This window comes from Nerophis lumbriciformis, linkage group LG23, assembly GCF_033978685.3.
Source record: "Nerophis lumbriciformis linkage group LG23, RoL_Nlum_v2.1, whole genome shotgun sequence".
Lineage (NCBI taxonomy): Eukaryota > Metazoa > Chordata > Actinopteri > Syngnathiformes > Syngnathidae > Nerophis > Nerophis lumbriciformis.
The window spans coordinates 13034092-13053132 of record NC_084570.2 but is presented as its reverse complement, the minus strand read 5'-3'; the positions used below and the strand labels follow the sequence as shown (position 1 = coordinate 13053132).

Genomic DNA, 19041 nt, shown 5'->3' with positions numbered 1-19041 from the left:
AACTTGTCCCAAATGTTTGTGCTACACAATTTTTTTGTCTTATGATTATTGTATTTAGGCTAGGTGTAAATATTAACACATTAACTTAAACTATAATTTTAGACAAACAATATATATTGTCTGACTACAAGAAGCATTGAAAAGTATATAAATAATAAGGCATAACAGGGGCGTCACTAGCTTTTAAGGACAGGGGGGGCTTAGCCCCCAGGAGATGCACAGGATGCGAGCGAACGTAGCGCACGAGCACAACACTTCACAAACGGCTAACAAAGACTTATAAATAATTCATTGTTATTATTATTATTTCAGTCGGTTTATTTTCAATCTGTGTTCAGTACAACAACAAACATGGCTTTGCACAGTGATATTTTGTTTACAGCATCAACAAGAAACAATTACTTGTATGATCCTTCAAGATACACTGAAACACAATGAAAGTGGTGGCATTAGCCTTTATGTTATTAATTCACAACATAGAGGCTAATGCCACCACTTTAGCTCACAATACAATAATTGTTTGTTCCCAAATATTTTGAAGTTGCACAGATTACATTTTGGGCACATATGTGACTAAAATGGTTGTAAATTAAAGCCCTGGAAATATTACTTAGTAACTTGAATTAAAATAATATCTGGATCGGGATAATTTGGCTTATATATAATATATATATATATATATGTATATATATATATATTATGGCAAACCGATAAGGAAATTAAATATATATGGAAGTCTGAATAGAAATGAGAAAGGTTTATATATACTGTAAATAAGAAAGACTTAGAGTCCGTCTGCTGATCTGAAAAAGAGCCAAAGCTGTCAAAGAGTTGAGGGATCATCTTCAAAGTGCAATGCTGAAACAAATAATGCAAACAATAAAATGTAACTTCCAGGGTTTGAGATTAACGTAGTCCCGGGGACGGTAAAAAAAATGCATGTGACGAAATGAAATGCTCCCCGGGACAATGGCTTTTAACCATTGTTTTTCTTTTTCTTTTTATGTATTTATTAATTTTACATTTGATATTAAATGTCTTTGGTTTTTCCTCCCTCTGAAAATACAGTACAATAAAACAAATATATTTAATGATGTTTTTTTCATTATTTTAACAATAGGATAATGTATATTACTTTATATAGACTCTACCAGAAACACAAAACTTAAAAACTAAATTATTTACAATTGCAGACACAAGGTTTCGTGCAGCTTCACTCATTGTAAAGGAAGACGGAAGTCCACGCAGGAGAAAAAGGACTACAAAGATGGTGTCTGGGTTTTTCTTATATATATATATATATATATATATATATATATATATATATATATATATATATATATATATATATATATATATATATATATATATATATATATATATATGCAAGGTCGCAAAGAAAATGCGGACTGGATTTTGAGTGATGTGGGCATTTTCTATATGCACAAGTGGAATGGATTGGATACCGACGCACTAAAGGGGCTCTCTACCTTACGCTATGAAGTGAGGGGAAACTGAGTGAATAATGACAGGTTATATAATTATTTATTTAAACTCATATTCGGGCCACTTTATAATGAATATGTCGGCATGTATTTGTAAAAAAAAAAAAAAAATTGTCCCCAAATTATTTAGGGGGGCTTAAGAATATTTTAGGGGGGCTTTAGCCCCCCTAAAACAGGCCTAACAACGCCAATGAGGCATAAGGAACCTTTTTTGAGCAAAAAAAAAGGATATATAATATGTTTATGTGAAATTGATTGAATATTCCAATTAATATATTTGTGTGCAGAGAAGTTCCATGAATCCAGAGGTTGTTTATTCTGTCCTTGTTGAAATGGTCATGCAGCTGTGTGGTGACTCTGGAATAAGAATGTAACAATCAGATCACATGAAAACAGCCAAGACAATATAAGTCATACAGGGAAATGCATTTTTAGACAATATGATTTGTCTGAGCGGCTAGGGGACACCAAAAAATGGATTAGAAAAGACAGATTGAAAATAATAATACAACTTTTTTTTTCTTCAGCGGACCAGATGTTGGACTTTGGTGGACCGTAACCGGCCCGCGGGCCGTAGTTTGGGGACCCCTTATCAAGTCGATAGAAAAACGCTAAATAATTGTAATCCATTATCATTAGTATTTGATTAGCTACTGACTTACCACGACGTGACTCACATTTCGACATGTTACCATTGTAGCGCACTACAATGCCATGTCGCCTTACATTTCGAGGGATTCAACAATCATTTAGAAATAAATAATGTCTAATTACCTTTTCCTCCTCTTGCTTCGATGTCCATGAACTGAAACGTTGCACTTGATGATGCTGCAGTGTAAACTCGCAAGGTAACATTTGCTCCAGGCTGCTTGGCTGTCGGGAGGAGAAAGGCTGCACCTGTGTGGCCGCTCAGGTGCCGCGTCCTGCAGGGGCGACAAACGGCGGCAGCCCGACCCTTGTTGCATTGAAAGTGTTCTTATATTCTCCGCTGAAGGCCTCAAATTATGAAATGGAGCTCCCGCCTCGGTTAAGCTACTTGTCGGCAGACATTTTGTCAACAACTTGGCTTTAAAAAAAAAAAAAAAAAACTTGTCTGAAAAGGGGCGGGGATTATTGGTGACCGGAACCGGAATGCAACATCATTCACACACTCTAGTAAGATGCTCTTACACACACTGGTAAAATGCTTGCATACACACTGGTAAGATGCGCTCATACACATAACTGAAATCTTTGCACACATATTACTGAAATTGTTGTCTCTCACACGGACGTGTAAAAAGCACACACACACACACAGGTGAAATCCGTTTATACATACTAGTGAAAAATAATTCCAGGTGTGTGTGCGTGTGTGTGTGTGCGTGAGACAAAAACATTTCAGTAGTGTTTATAAGAGTGTTTCAGTAGTGTATGTAAGAATGTTTCAGTAGTGTTTATAAGAGTGTTTCAGTAGTGTATGTAAGAATGTTTCAGTAGTGTTTATAAGAGTGTTTCAGTAGTGTATGTAAGAATGTTTCAGTAGTGTTTATAACAGTGTTTCAGTAGTGTATGTAAGAGCATTTCAGTAGTGTTTATAAGAGTGTTTCAGTAGTGTATGTAAGAGCATTTCAGTAGTGTTTATAAGAGTGTTTCAGTAGTGTATGTAAGAGTGTTTCAGTAGTGTTTATAAGAGTGTTTCAGTAGTATTTATAAGAGCATTTCAGTAGTGTATGTAAGAGTTTTTCAGTAGTGTTTATAAGAGTGTTTCAGTAGTATTTATAAGAGCATTTCAGTAGTGTATGTAAGAGCATTTCAGTAGTGTTTATAAGAGTGTTTCAGTAGTGTGTATAAAAGAAAAACATTTCAGTTGTTTATGTGAGAGCATTTCAGTAGTGTATGTAAGAGCATTTTAGTAGTGTTTATAAGAGTGTTTCAGTAGTGTGTATAAAAGAAAAAGATTTCAGTTGTTTGTGTGAGAGCATTTCAGTAGTGTATGTAAGAGGTAATTCTGAATAATGTCCCTAACGGCCCCTCATATATACCATCATGTTTGTCCTCAAACAAAAAAAACATACTAAAACAAAAAAATAGTTTTTCACCCATTTTTTTCCATTTTCAATCCTTTTTTTAAAAATGCTCCAGGGAGCCACTAGGGCGGCACTAAAGAGCCGCATGCAGCTCGAGAGCCGCGGGTTGCTCACCACTCGGACTATACAATCATATTTTTTTTCCCCTGTAAGTTTTTTTACTTTGCGGAAGTTCCTACCGGCGAGCAGGCTGTCTGTATTTCCTGTGCAAAGCTGACGCCCTGCGAGACCAAGACTGTGAATGATTGAAAAGAGGGCTCACTGTGTTCAGTTTACTCTATTGTTAAATAATCGAGCGATGCCTCTTTCTCCCTGTTTGACGCCCGAGACGAACAACGCGAGGCTCAACAATTTTGATTGGCGAACACGTCTGTCACTCAAATGGCGGTGACAGTGGAGAAAAAAAATAATAATGATAGCACTTTACTATGGGGCACATATTCACTTTGCCGATATCCGATATTCCGATATTGTCCAACTCTTAATTACCGATTCCGATACCGATATATACAGTCGTGGAATGAACACATTATTATGCCTAATTTTGTTGTGATGCCCCGCTGGATGCATTAAACAATGTAACAAGGTTTTCTAAAATAAATCAACTCAAGTTATGGAAAAAAAATGCCAACAAGGCACTGCCATATTTATTATTGAAGTCACAAAGTGCATTATTTTTTTTAACATGCCTCAAAACAGCAGCTTGGAATTTGGGACATGCTCTCCCTGAGAGAGCATGAGGAGGTTGAGGTGGGCGGGGTTGGGGGGGCGGGGTTGAGATGGGGGGTAGGGGGTAGCGGGGGTGTATATTGTAGCGTCCCGGAAGAGTTAGTGCTGCAAGGGGTTCTGGGTATTTGTTCTGTTGTGTTTATGTTGTGTTACGGTGCGGATGTTCTCCCGAAATGTGTTTGTCATTCTTGTTTGGTGTGGGTTCACAGTGTGGCGCATATTTGTAACAGTGTTAAAGTTGTTTATACGGCCACCCTCAGTGTGACCTGTATGACTGTTGACCAAGTATGTTTTGCATTCACTCGTGTGTGTGTGTGGAAAGCCTAAGATGCTATGTGATCGGGCCGGCATGCAAATGCAGTGCCTTTTAGGCACGCCCCCAATATTGTTGTCTGGGGGGAAATCGGGAGAATGTTTGCCCCGGGAGATTTTCGGGAGTCTCCCGGGAAAATCGGGAGGGGTTGGCAAGTATGACTGGGAGACGCAACTGCTCTGTACTTCTCCCTACGTCCGTGTACCACTCCGTACAGCGGCGTTTTAAAGTCATAAATGTTACTTTTTGAAACCGATACCGATAATTTCCGATATTGCATTTTAAAGCATTTATCGGCCGATAATATCGGCAGTCCGATATTATCGGACATCTCTAATATTCACCATTAATTAGTTGCTTATTAACATGCAAATTAGATACCTATTGGCTCTTAATTAGTCATTAAAAGTACTTATTAATGCCTTATTCTACATGGCCTTATTATACAACCAGTAAGCCATTAACTAAGAGTCTTCGATCAATAACCTCAGAATTATTGCTTATAAGTAACCTTAACCCTAAACCTTATATGTTCCCCTATTGTCCAAATAACTCAAAATCAAGTCTTTGTTACTTAGAATATGTTCCCCATACTAATGTGTTACCAGAATTATTTATGGCCCTAATCAAAACCTTGATGTCGATTCGATGTTGATTAACCGTGTGGCCCTACTGTGTGCGTGCACGACCTTCTGTGCCTGAGATTAACCGATTGAGTTTGCAGGACGCCCCAAGGCCATCATCTGCGTGAATGTGTGCGGATAGAAACGACAATCGATACTAACACAAACAGTGTGCTCAACATGAAGCGTATGTGCTGGTTTGAACTAAATGTTCTGCGCAGGACCTCTGCGGCCATCACTCCTGTGACACCCTGGGAATGGCGGACGTCGGCACCATCTGCTCTCCGGAGAGAAGCTGCGCTGTCATCGAGGATGACGGGCTTCACGCCGCGTTCACCGTTGCCCACGAGATAGGTAAGCACGGATACACACGCACGACATAAACAGAGACACGGACGGGTCCGGACTTGCTCACCTGTCAGCACCTCTGCGGTCGCTGATGCTGGCGAGAATATCGCACGGTCGCTATGTTTGTCTTCGCTCACTCCCGCCGCGTGTGCAAGCCTGCGGCGTCGTTTCTCGTCGCCATAACGCTTGGGTTCTTCTCTCCCTCCGCCGCCTCAGGCCATTTGCTGGGTTTGTCCCACGACGACTCCAAATTCTGCGAGGAGCGCTTCGGCGTGAACAGCGACAAGAGGCTCATGTCCTCAATTCTCACCTCCATCGACGCCTCCAAACCCTGGAGCCGCTGCACCTCGGCCACCATCACCGACTTCTTTGACGACGGCAATGGTGAGTGTTTTTTTGCGCCGACAGAAGCAAACATCTGGAGTTATTTTAAAAGTGAGAGCTCTTAAGAGCCTGTTAAATATTTATGCTATTGCTGAAAATTGCAGCCATGTGAGCTTGACCTGTTTCTCTATCACTGAGCAAGGAATGTTACTAGGGGTGTTAAAAAAATTAGATTCTTATTTGTAACGATTCTTAATTACATTTTTTTTTTTTTTTTTTTTTTTATCTTTCCCTCAGGCAAATCATACTGTTGATGTACAAACCCTGTTTCCATATGAGTTGGGAAATTGTGTTAGATGTAAATATAAACGGAATACAATGATTTGCAAATCCTTTTCCACCCATATTCAATTGAATGCACGACAAAGACAAGATATTTGATGTTCAAACTCATAAACTTTATTTTTTTTTTGCAAATAATAATTAACTTAGAATTTCATGGCTGCAACACGTGTCAAAGTTGGGAAAGGGCATGTTCACCACTGTGTTACATGGCCTTTCCTTTTAACAACACTCAGTAAACGTTTGGGAACTGAGGAGACACATTTTTTAAGCTTCTCAGGTGGAATTCTTTCACATTCTTGCTTGATGTACAGCTTAAGTTGTTCAACAGTCCGGGGGTCTCCATTGTGGTATTTTAGGCTTCATAATGCGCCACACATTTTCAATGGGAGACAGTTCTGGACTACAGGCAGGCCAGTCTAGTACCCGCACTCTTTTACTATGAAGCCACGTTGATGTAACACGTGGCTTGGCATTGTCTTGCTGAAATAAGCAGGGGCGTCCACGGTAACGTTGCTTGGATGGCAACATATGTTGCTCCAAAACCTGTATGTACCTTTCAGCATTAATGGCGCCTTCACAGATGTGCAAGTTACCCATGTCTTGGGCACTAATACACCCCCATACCATCAGAGATGCTGGCTTTTCAACTTTGTGCCTATAACAATCCGGATGGTTCTTTTCCTCTTTGGTCCGGAGGACACGACGGCCACAGTTTCCAAAAACAATTTGAAATGAGGACTCGTCAGACCACAGAACACTTTTCCACTTTGTATCAGTTCATCTTAGATGAGCTCAGGCACAGCGGAGCCGACAGCGTTTCTGGGTGTTGTTGATAAACGGTTTTCGCCTTGCATAGGAGAGTTTTGCACTTACAGATGTAGCGACCAACTGTAGTTACTGACAGTGGGTTTCTGAAGTGTTCCTGAGCCCATGTGGTGATATCCTTTACACACTGATGTCGCTTGTTGATGCAGTACAGCCTGAGGGATCGGAGGTCACAGGCTTAGCTGCTTACGTGCAGTGATTTCTCCAGATTCTCTGAACCCTTTGATGATATTACGGACCGTAGATGGTGAAATCCCTAAATTCCTTGCAATAGCTGGTTGAGAAACGCTTTTTTTAAACTGTTCAAGAATATGCTCACGCATTTGTTGACAAAGTGGTGACCCTCGCCCCATCCTTGTTTGTGAATGACAAAGCATTTCATGGAATCTACTTTTATACCCAATCATGGCACCCACCTATTCCCAATTTGCCTGTTCACCTGTGGGATGTTCCAAATAAGTGTTTGATGAACTTTCCTCAACTTTATCAGTATTTATTGCCACCTTTCCCAACTTCTTTGTCACGTGTTGCTGGCATCAAATTTTAAAGTGAATGATTATTTGCAAAAAAAAAATGTTTATGAGTTTGAACATCAAATATCTTGTCTTTGTAGTGTATTCAATTGAATATGGGTTGAAAATGATTTGCCAATCATTGTATTCCGTTTATAGTTACATCTAACACAATTTCCCAACTCATATGGAAACGGGGTTTGTAGATGCCCACATCTGCTTATTTGTGTTTGACTTTATTAAATGTTTGGGTAGAATTTTATTAAACACAACCAGTTTTCTTTGAAGTAATTGGTTATATGTAGTTAATCATAGAATCATCAATCAATCAATCAAAGTTTATTTATATAGTCCTTAATCACAAGCGTCTCAAAGGGCTGCACAAGCCAAAACGACATCCTCGACTCAGATCCCACATCAGGGCAAGAAAAAACTCAACCCAATGGGCACAATGAGAAACCTTGGAGGGGACCGCAGATGTGGGGACCCCCCGACCCCCTGGGCGACCGGTGCAATGGGTGTCGAGTGGATCTAGTTAACAGTGTGAGAGTCCAGTCCATAGTGGGGCCAGCAGGGGATCATCTTGAGTTGAGACAAGTCAGCAGCGCAGAGACGTCCCCAACTGATGCACAGAGGAGTGGTCCACCCAGGGTCCTGACCTTGAACAGCTAGCAGTTCATCTGTGGTGCCCTGATAACCTCTCCACGCAGGAGAGGGGGGTAGAGGAGAAAAGAGATGGCAGATCAAGTGGTCTAAAAGGGGGGTCTAGTTAAAGGCTAGAGTATACAAATGACTTAGACTTAGACTTAGACTAACTTTAATGATCCACAAGGGAAATTGTTCCACACAGTAGCTCAGTTACAATGATGGAAAGTGTAAGGATGGAAAGGACAATGCAGGTATAAATAGACTAAATATAGCGATATAAAATATAACATACATACGTAATATTTACATAATATATGTACAGTATATTAAATATACTGATATATTATATTAGATTATGTCTATATCATATATACAATATATAACAATTACCATGTACAATATTACAGTATATGTGACAGCTGCAGCAGAAAATAGAAAATAGACATTAAAAACAAAGAGAAGTAACTAAAATAGAAGGAGTCAGGTAATAGACAGATATCTATTGCTGTATGGCGAGTGATTATACAGCTGGATGGAGTGCGGAATGAAGGAGTTCTTGAATCGAACACTGTGGGAACGAAGCTGAAGGAGCCTGTTGGAGTATGAACTCCGCTGTCCCTCAATTGTCTGGTGGAGTGGGTGGGCAGGATTGAAATTAGTTTTAAGATGGGACTTGAATACTTCTACTGGCACCCAATGTTATTAAAAAAGTATTGATTTTGAATGGAGAATCGATTCTGAATCCAATCGTTAACCCCAAGAATCCAATCGGATCGTGTGGGCCCAAAGATTCACAGCCCGAGATGTTATTGTACTCATCAAAGATCATGTATTTTAAGTAATTAGACGTTACGTCGAGAGAATGCCAAAATAGCATTTGTACAATACGTTATTGGATGGACTTAATCATCATACGCTGTTTTGTCCCCGCTGCAGCTGAGTGCCTCCTCGACTCTCCCCGCCAGCCTCTGCTGGGCCCCGAAGAGCTCCCAGGGCAGAGCTACGACGCCGTGCGCCAGTGCCGCCTGGCCTTCGGTCCGGAGTACACGGTGTGCCCCGGGATGGACGTGTGCTCTCGGCTCTGGTGCGCAGTGATCCGCCAGGGACAGATGGTGTGTTTGACCAAGAAGCTACCGGCGGTGGAGGGGACCCCCTGCGGCAAGGGCCGCATCTGCCTCCAGGGGAAGTGCGTGGATAAAACACGCAAAAGGCACTACTCGGTAAGAGGTGACAAATTCTTCCTTTATCGGCGAGCCGGACAATTAATTGAATTGTAATCGCTAATAAAATTTTGGCTTCTCACGATTTGAAAAATGTTATAATCGAAAAAAACCATTAGTGTGTGTGCATGCAAATTCCTGAGCTTGGAACAGATGAGTAGAAAAAAGACCACATCTACTAGAAGTTTGGGATCTCACCCTGGTTGCTACTTTTTATTTGACCCAGCGCTAGTATGCCTAGTCAACAATCACTAAACTCAACAATTAAATAAGGCCATAGGATTTCCGCGTTCACATAACCGCAGAAGGAGTCACAGAATTGCCAGGTAAAAAAGAATCCGCTATTGAATTGACACAAATGTAAGTGAAATGTTGTCATTGTGAGGAGAAGGAACATTTGTTTGGGAAATAACGTGTCCGGTAGCACTCATTCATCCCCTGAACTAAACAACTTCGAGACGGCCACTTTAAACACAAAGCTAAAGCGACCAAGCACAATTCATGCACTCACAACACACATCTCATCTGCTTGTGTTGTTGTGAATGACATCATCGACGTAAAACCAATGCACAAACAGGACAACAGTCGCAACTCGAGAGGCTCTTTCTTATTTTATTCAACAGCCTCAAGTCGTCTCCGAAACTCGTCAAGTTAAGAACAGCAGCACACTTCCTCCCTTCACAGTAAGAGTGGTCTGACTGCGCTTCCAAAATAAAGGTTTCAAAAAAGTACCTTGCACAAGCATAATGTACTTAAAACTCTTATTGATACATTTTCACAATTATTATGCTTGAATTTGAAATACTGGTCAAAATAGTCCAAATATGTATTTTACCAATAAATGTGAGGGTTTTTTTTTGTTTTAATAATTCATAAAATTGTATTTGTGACACACAAAAATTACATTCTGTGTTGGTAAAATATGAAGAAAAAAAAAAACAGAATTCAAAACGAAAAAATTAAATTTATTTTGTCATATTTTTATTTAAATGTATTGGTGTTACTATTATTATTATTATTATTTTACATGTTGTTATTTGTCACTAATTTATATCCAGTTGTTTTTCTAAATTATATTTAAAGTTAAGTTTTGATGGTACAGTACGTGTTATTAATCCTGATTTCAATATCAATCAACACACTCCTAATCATTATTTTTGCCATGATGGTCCAGATCGAGTGACAACCCTTTCCTCTGTGCCGCAGTCATCCAACCATGGCAGCTGGAGCTCCTGGGGTTCCTGGGGCGCCTGCACCAGAACTTGCGGCGGTGGAGTGCAGTTCGCCCAGCGGCTGTGCAACAACCCGCCACCGCGGAACAACGGCCGCTACTGCACGGGGAAGAGAGCCATCTACCGGTCTTGCAACGTTGCACCATGTTCACCATCCAGTGAGTGTTGCAATACCTACAGTATTTGTATCAAGGATTTGGTATCTAGAATAAAACAACTTTTTTTATTGTTGTTTAGATAAGAGTTTCCGTCAGGAGCAGTGTGAGGTGCGCAACGGCCCACAAACAGACCCCAAAGGGGTGAAGACTTTTGTCGAATGGGTGCCCAAATATGCAGGAGTTCTCCCTAAAGATGTGTGCAAACTAACCTGCCGAGCAAAAGGAACCGGCTACTATGTGGTGTTCTCACACAGGGTGAGCTGGGATCATTCTCATTCATTTCAAGGTTATTCTCAGGGCATTGAACCGAAGACGATAATCCAGACCTGGACAAATTCGGCTTTTCAATCTGGCCCGCTGGACATTCCCAAATCATTTTTTTAGATCTTTAAGATGGAAACTGTAGCTGCTATTATGATGTGCAGTGATGTTTTCAAATGAGTATTTCAATGGTTGGAATCTGCGCTTTTACATGATATACTAGTTACTATGGTAATCTAATTAGTTACTATGTGGGTGTGGGTGGGGAGCGTTTCCACAGACTGTTTCCAGAGCGGCCAGCCTGAAATGCGGGTGTCAGGGACAGACGCGGAAGGAGATTTTTACAACAAAGTTCTAAAGATGAGTGACATATCAGATTGTATATTTATTTTGCTGTGTTTCTTGCATTTTTGTTGCGTTTCGCTTGATTGTAAAATATGTCGACCGAGAGGGGGTGTGACATTCATATGTTGTCAATATTCAGTGTTTTATCGTTCATAGTTATATTGTAAATCCCACATTCTTTATTTTCATGTACATTCTGGGTGTCTCATTCAGTTAAAAATTTTTAAATTCCATTCCGTTTTTTAAGGCGGTCTGGCATAACATTTTTAACTTTCAATCCGACATTATTGTGAGGTTTTGTATTAGTGTTCCTAAAAATAGGACCCAAGCACACATACTGTACAGCAGATTTTCACAGCTTACATATATATGTATATATATATATATATATATATATATATATATATATATATATATATATATATATATATATATATATATATATATATATATATATATATATATATATATATATATATATATATATATATAGATAGATACAGATATAATTGCCCAGGCCTGCGATAATCTCTCATCCAAGCAGGCTTCATCACTTCATGCCCACAGATTTGGATATGACAGTTCTAGTCCAGGGGTGTCCAAACAGGCCCGCCGGCGTCTTTAATTTGGTCTCGGCGCCTGAGAGACAGTCAATCAATCAATCAAAGTTTATTTATAAATCCCTAAATCACGAGTGTCTCAAAGGGCTGCACAAGCCACAACGACATCCTCGGCTCAGATCCCACTTGGATATTTTTTGACAGCACAAGTTCAAAAATATTTTTTTGTTGGAGGTGGTGTTTTTTCATATTCTATGCTAATTGCTAACACACAGCTGCCGTTGCGACACCATTTGGTGGTCATTAATTGTAACCAACGTCAGTTAATTATACTTTCATGTAAATTCAGCACAGCTATGAAAAATATGTCACAATCCAAACAACCTTCCCTAGTCATGGTGCAGGAAAAAAATGCAACTAGCACAAGAATGTAACAAACATGGTCACACTTAACACAACCTGCTCACTGAACTTTGTGGCTATTATAGCACGGATTAAATTGATTTAATTTAATTACTGGATTTGGCACCATTTTCTTAGACTCAAGCTGTCCTATCTAAGTCTGTGAGCATGAACTGATGGAGCCTGCTCCGATGAGAGGCAAAATGTTCTATAAGACAATCCGAACATTCCAGTAGTGATCGATTCAATGCCTTTAGAATATTGGTCAGAAGGTTTCTGCAACGTTCGCGTAAAACAAAGCTGAGAGATGTTAAACTTGCACTTTGGTTTCAGGTGACAGACGGGACCGAGTGCCGTCCTTACAGCAGCTCGGTGTGCGTGAAAGGGAAGTGCGTTCGAACCGGCTGCGACGGCATCATAGGCTCCAAGCTTCAGTTTGACAAGTGCGGCAAATGTGGAGGCGACAGCACAGGGTGCATACGTGTTGTGGGCAACTTCACCAAGAAAAGGTAAGACAAAATACTGGACCTGCACCTTGTGAACGTGCTTTTAGAATGACGTATTAGTCGTGTTGACATATGGGTGCGACATGGCTCAGACTGTAGAATGGCTGTCTCCCAATCATGAACCTGTGGAAGTATCATAATACTTATCTTAATCTTAAGTTAAGTATTGGAATATAATTATAATGTGATAATATCTTGAAGGTTCTAATTGAATACCAATACCAATTCACCGTTCACATATGAGGACCATAGCATAACCCTTGACTACTGCCTGATCCCAACATGGTGGTCTACAAGAGGAGAAGAATGCAGATTTTATTTTAATTAACTTATTTTCAGCAGTGTCCCAATGTAGTTATTTTTAATTTTCGATAAGAAACAGATATTGCAGCCTATTGCGATAGGCTATCAACAGTGATCATATATACTTGTATTATTTTGTAGTGTAAAATGTTAGGAGCAGAGTCAAACAGAGAACAACAGGAGGTATGAACAACAATAACCTATTTATTATTAACCGTCTGAAATGGACTTATACTGTTTTAAGTTGAAGTGGAGTGGTAATTGGTTTTGGCGTCAATATTTCAATAAGGTCAGTAACTTGAATAATGCGGACACGTTTGTGACTGGATATTTTTTATTGCGCTTCTGCCCAGGAGACTAAAAGTGGGGGTTTCCCCACCCGATATTATTGTCATACATCGGTCCAATGTTAGCAAAAAAAAAACAAGTATCGTATTATATCGCCTTGCATCTAAAATCTCTGATACAAGCAGTCCTGCAGCATGTTTACTTGTGCAAAGCTGGACAGTCAGTTAACATCTAAATGTCCTCCAATAAGCACACAAGGTTGGTCTTTTCTTGTATTTTAGTCAAGTCATTTACAAAAGTTAAGCATGGTATAGGCTATAGGCTTTTAGGAGCTACACAACAGCTAAGCACACAATAGCACACAAGCTAGACGTACGTAATAAGTGTCTGTAACTGAACAGTATTGCAGTCTAAAACACATTTGTCAATATAAACCAGTATCAAATAGGGACAAGCGGTAGAAAATGGATGGATTGATGGATGGATGGATGGATGGATGGATGGATCAAATAATTATAGTTGCATATTACTTACAGACACAAAGTCGCAAAGGCAGAAGCGTTTTAGAAAGTATCAGTAACAATCATGTCCGCATTTTTTAACTGGTATTTATTTTTTATTTTTTTTTCGTCATAAAGAAATACAATCATGTGTGCTTACGGACTGTATCCCTGCAGACTGTATTGATCTATATTGATATATAATGTATATATTGTGTTTTTATGTTGATTTAATGAAAAAAAAAATTTATTTTTTTTATTTTTATTTTTCTATTTTTTTTTATTTCTTGTGCGGCCCGGTACCAATCGGTCCACGGACCGGTACCGGGCTGCGGACCGGTGGTTGGGGACCACTGGTGTACAGGACTCGCTCATCGGTTGTGCGCCTTATAAACCAGTGCACCCTATGATCCGAAAAATACGGTATCTATATATATATATATATATATATATATATATATATATACTGTATATATATATATATATATATATATATGTATTAGGGTTGTATGGTATACAGGTATTAGTATAGTATCCCGATACTAATTAATCATATCCGGTACTATACGGCCTCTAAAAACAAACGATAAAGGTGAAGTTATAACACTGAAACGCCCTCAGGAAGAGGTGCTTTAAGACATGGCTAGCTAGCTAGCGGCTAATGTCCATCCGCCGTTGGCAGTGTTTTAGCTACTTCTGAATCACTAATCCTCTCCTCCATCGCGACAAATAAAGTACGTTTCTTACAAGTATCATCCCTGCAGGACGAGGAATAGCTAAACATGCTTCACTACACACCGTAGCTCACCGGCGTCAAAATGTAAACAAACGCCATTGGTGGATCTACACCTGACATCCACTGTAATGATACCAAGTACAGTAGCGTATCTAGTCAATACTACTATGATTACGTCGATATTTTTAGGCATCACAACATCTTCTTTCGTTTTTTAAAATTTATATTATGTTTATAAACTCAGGAAATATGTCCCTGGACACATGAGGACTTTGAATATGACCAATGTATGATCCTGTAACGACTTGGTATCAGATCGATACCCAAATTTGTGGTATCATCCAAAACTAATGTAAAGCATCCAAACAACAGAAGAATAAGTGATTATTACATTTTAACACAAGTCTAGATGGAACATGTTAAAAGAGAAAGTAAGCAGATATTAACAATAAATGAACAAGTCGATTAATAATTCATTTTCTACCACTTGTCCTTAATAATGTTGACAAAATAATAGAATGGAAAATGACACAATATGTTACTGCATATGTCAGCAGACTAAATTAGGAGTCTTTGTTTGCTTACTTATTAATAAAAGACAAGTTGTCTTGTATGTTCACTATTTTATTCAAGAACAAAATTGCAATAAGAAACATATGTTTAATGTACCCTAAGAGTTTTTGTTAAAATAAAGCCAATAATGCCATTTTTTGTGGTCCCCTTTATTTAGAAAAGTACTGAAAAGTATCTAAATAATTTTGGTACCGGTACCAAAATATTGGTATCGGGACAACACTACTCGTGGTGCTGTTGCATGGTAAAAATGGCTATTTGGCCCGCGGACCATTGGCACATTTTCGGTATCGGAACAACACTAATATGTATATATATATTAGGGATGTCCCGATCCGATATTTGGATCGGATCGGCCGCCGATATTTGCCAAAAAATGCGTATCGGCAAGGCATGGGAAAATGCCGATCCAGATCCAGTTGAAAAAAAAAACTTCGGTCCGTGTTTTCCAACGCACCGATTTAAATAATACATTCCCCTTTTCTGCTGCTCCCTAATTTCCGTTGCGCATTTTCCAGCACACCTTCAACACATCCACACAGGTCTGTGGATTCTCACGCAGTTGCTTTTAGCTGCTGGCATTACACGACATGCTCTTCTCACTCTTTCCTGTCTCTCCTTCTCACAGACAGCAAGCGCACCTTCTTACACACGTCACATACTGTCACGTCATACGTCACATACGTATACGTCCTCTCCCAGCAGAGAGGTAGCAGCATGGCAAACGTTAGCTGTGATGCTAGCGCAGCCGTGTGACCAACGTTCCCTCTTAGGTGCGCGCCTGTGCAATTGCGCACTGCTCAAGCGTCCTCTGCGCATAGCAATTATATGCCACGCACAAAATCAAATAAAAAAATAAGCGCATAACAATTTTCGACACACGGACACCACAGAGAAAACAGTTTTCGTCATCATTGTTCAAATATTGTAACGTCTGTTGAGACGCTTATCTCCATCCGATGCCACACGTCCACACCATCAAAATGCAGAGGCAAACATTTCCAGATCAACACTGTATCAAAAAATTAGTGATTTTTTTAGTTGTGATTTCCTTCTCTGCATGAAAGTTTAAAAGTAGCATATATTAATGCAGTATGTAAGTAGCATATATTAATGCAGTATGTAATGTAGACACATAGAATCATCATACTGCTGTGATTATATGCATCAAGTGTTCATTCAAGGCTGAGGCAAAATATCGAGAGATATATTGTGTATCGCGATATGGCCTTAAAATATCGCAATATTAAAAAAAGGCCATATCGCCCAGCCCTAGTTCAATGATGCCATTTCTGTTTGTCATGTATAATTTTGTCTATTTTGTGTTTATCCTTGAATAAACGGGTCAGTTTCTTGTTACCAAACATTGTGTATTATTCAAACTCCCCTTATTCAGCTGGCTAGTTGTTATCAAGAGTACTAAAACCCTTTTCAACATGATTCTGACAACTAGGTAGGCTAAATAACTTTGAACTTTAATACATGCTCGGATAGGCCAGTATCGGTCAGTATCGCATCGGAAGTGCAAAAACAATTTCGGTATCGGATCGGAAGTGCAAAAACCTGGATCGGAACATCCCTAATATATATATATATATATATATATAAAGGTTTTTTTTTTACTTTTTTTTAAATTATGAATTTATTCGGAATTGAGGTGAATAAGTATCAATTCAGATGTGGATCGATTTTTTTTGTGGACCCCTAACAATCGTGCATGTTCAGATTGATTATTTAGACACACACTATGGTTTTCCTTGTTTACATGTTGTTGTTTTGCTTGCCTGTATACCACTTGCCACTTCCTACTTGGTCATCACCATCTTTCCCTCTGACAAACAGTAAGGGCTACACCGATGTCGTGAAGATACCTGCAGGCTCCACCCACGTCAAGGTCCGCCAGCACAAAGCGAAAGACCAGACCCGCTACACCGCCTACCTCGCCCTCCGACGACCCAGTGGGGATTACCTCCTCAATGGCAAGTTCATGATCTCCACCTCCGAGACCATCATTCCACTCAACGGCTCTGTGCTCAACTACAGCGGCTGGAGTCAAAAGGATGAGTGGCTTCACAGCATGGGCCCCGGAGCCCTCCGAGAAGCCCTGGTGGTCCAGATCCTTGCGACAGACGCCAAAAAGCCTCTGGATGTTCGCTACAGCTTCTTCGTGCCGCGCAGGACCACCGCTCAGCTTGTTCCTAACCTGAATGTAGCCCGTCCGCAGGGCACCACGACGGTCCCGACCAGAACCACCACCGGTAGCGCCGCTACGTCCCCCTCCACCCCGACTCCGGCCGCTGCTCGCTCCACCTCACTGCCAGGGCCGCAGTGGGCGACGGGAGGGTGGATGAGCTGCTCCAGGACTTGTGACACCGGTTGGCAGAGCAGGACGGTGCAGTGCAGGGACCAGGGCGGGAAACTGTCCAAGGGCTGCTTGCTGAGTTCCCGCCCCTCTGCCTTCAAACACTGTCTTGTGAAGAAATGCTAAAAAAAAAAACGGCAGGACGGGGCTGGGAGGACTATGGACCAATGAACTTGGGACATTCTGTAGACCGGGACTGAGAATGTTGTGAAGCAAGTCTCACTGAGAGCTGGCAGAACCCAAGCTCACCCAGGGACAATTTGGACTTTGCTTCCAAACGTCTCATCGTCCAGCCTCCAGCTGACTCCCGAGACACGACGACCAACAATGGACCGGTCATGCGGTGTTGTAAACGGTGCTTATCAGCGTGTCCGGGCAGCACAATAATAGTAGGAAAAGTCGGGGAAACAACTTTAGCGAGACGGAGAGAAATTCTCTCTGCATCAACTCAGGAAGAACGTTCTTCCTTACGACACAGACTTCATTTTCCTATTTCTCTGCGCAGAGTCCAGGAAAAAAAAAAAAAGAAATTTGACTGCTGGAGGGGTAAAGTAACCACAGCCCTCCTTAACGTTCATGGAGACAGATCACACGTTTGGTGCAGTGCTTCATTTTTGAAGTGTGTGTGTGCAATGCAAAGACATTCCACTGGCATATTAATATTTGGTATGCACTCCCTAGCATTCCAAAATATCTCGACTTAGAGCATACATGCTTAGACCATGAATGATATCAATGTGTGTTATCGTCCAGGCATCATCACAGAGCCCTGTGCACGTCTGCACACCTCACTGACACACACCATTAAGAAAAAAGCTACGAGGGTTCATTTGTGTCCTTATTACAAAAGTTTTTTTTTGGACAAATCGAATTTATATACCTGGATTTTTAGCAAAGAATCCCTACTGTAATCGCTCCGAGCATTATTTTTCTCCCATTTCTGAGCATGCACGAAAACTCACCAATTTTTGAAAAATGTTTTAAAGTTAAAGTACCACTGATAGTCACACACACACTAGGTGTGGTGAAATTACTCTCTGCATTTGACCCATCCCCTTGTTCCACCCCCTGGGAGGTGAGGGGAGCAGTGAGCAGCAGCGGTGGCCACGCTCGGGAATCATTTTGGTGTTTTAACCCCCAATTCCAACCCTTGATGCTGAGTGCCAAGCAGGGATGTTTTTATAATATTTGGTATGACTCGGGGCAGCACGGTGGAAGAGGGGTTAGTGCGTCTGCCTCACAATACGAAGGTCCTGAGTAGTCCTGGGTTCAATCCCCGGGCTCGGGATCTTTCTGTGTGGAGTTTGTATGTACTCCGGCTTCCTCCCACCTCCAAAAACATGCACCTGGGGA

General features: G+C 40.6%; 1 protein-coding gene across 1 annotated transcript in view; it reads left to right on the top strand.

Annotated features, from left to right (window-relative positions):
* Window positions 1-18515, top strand: part of adamts5 (ADAM metallopeptidase with thrombospondin type 1 motif, 5 (aggrecanase-2)) — a 43875-nt gene extending 25360 nt beyond the window's left edge. Inside the window, exons 2-8 of the mRNA XM_061985048.1 lie at window positions 5461-5593; window positions 5804-5971; window positions 9178-9461; window positions 10669-10852; window positions 10932-11107; window positions 12754-12929; window positions 17169-18515. Of these exons, the coding sequence (XP_061841032.1) occupies window positions 5461-5593; window positions 5804-5971; window positions 9178-9461; window positions 10669-10852; window positions 10932-11107; window positions 12754-12929; window positions 17169-17814 (1767 nt within the window). The 3' untranslated portion in view covers window positions 17815-18515. The remainder of the gene's footprint in view (window positions 1-5460; window positions 5594-5803; window positions 5972-9177; window positions 9462-10668; window positions 10853-10931; window positions 11108-12753; window positions 12930-17168) is intronic.
* Window positions 18516-19041: the final 526 nt, after the last annotated feature.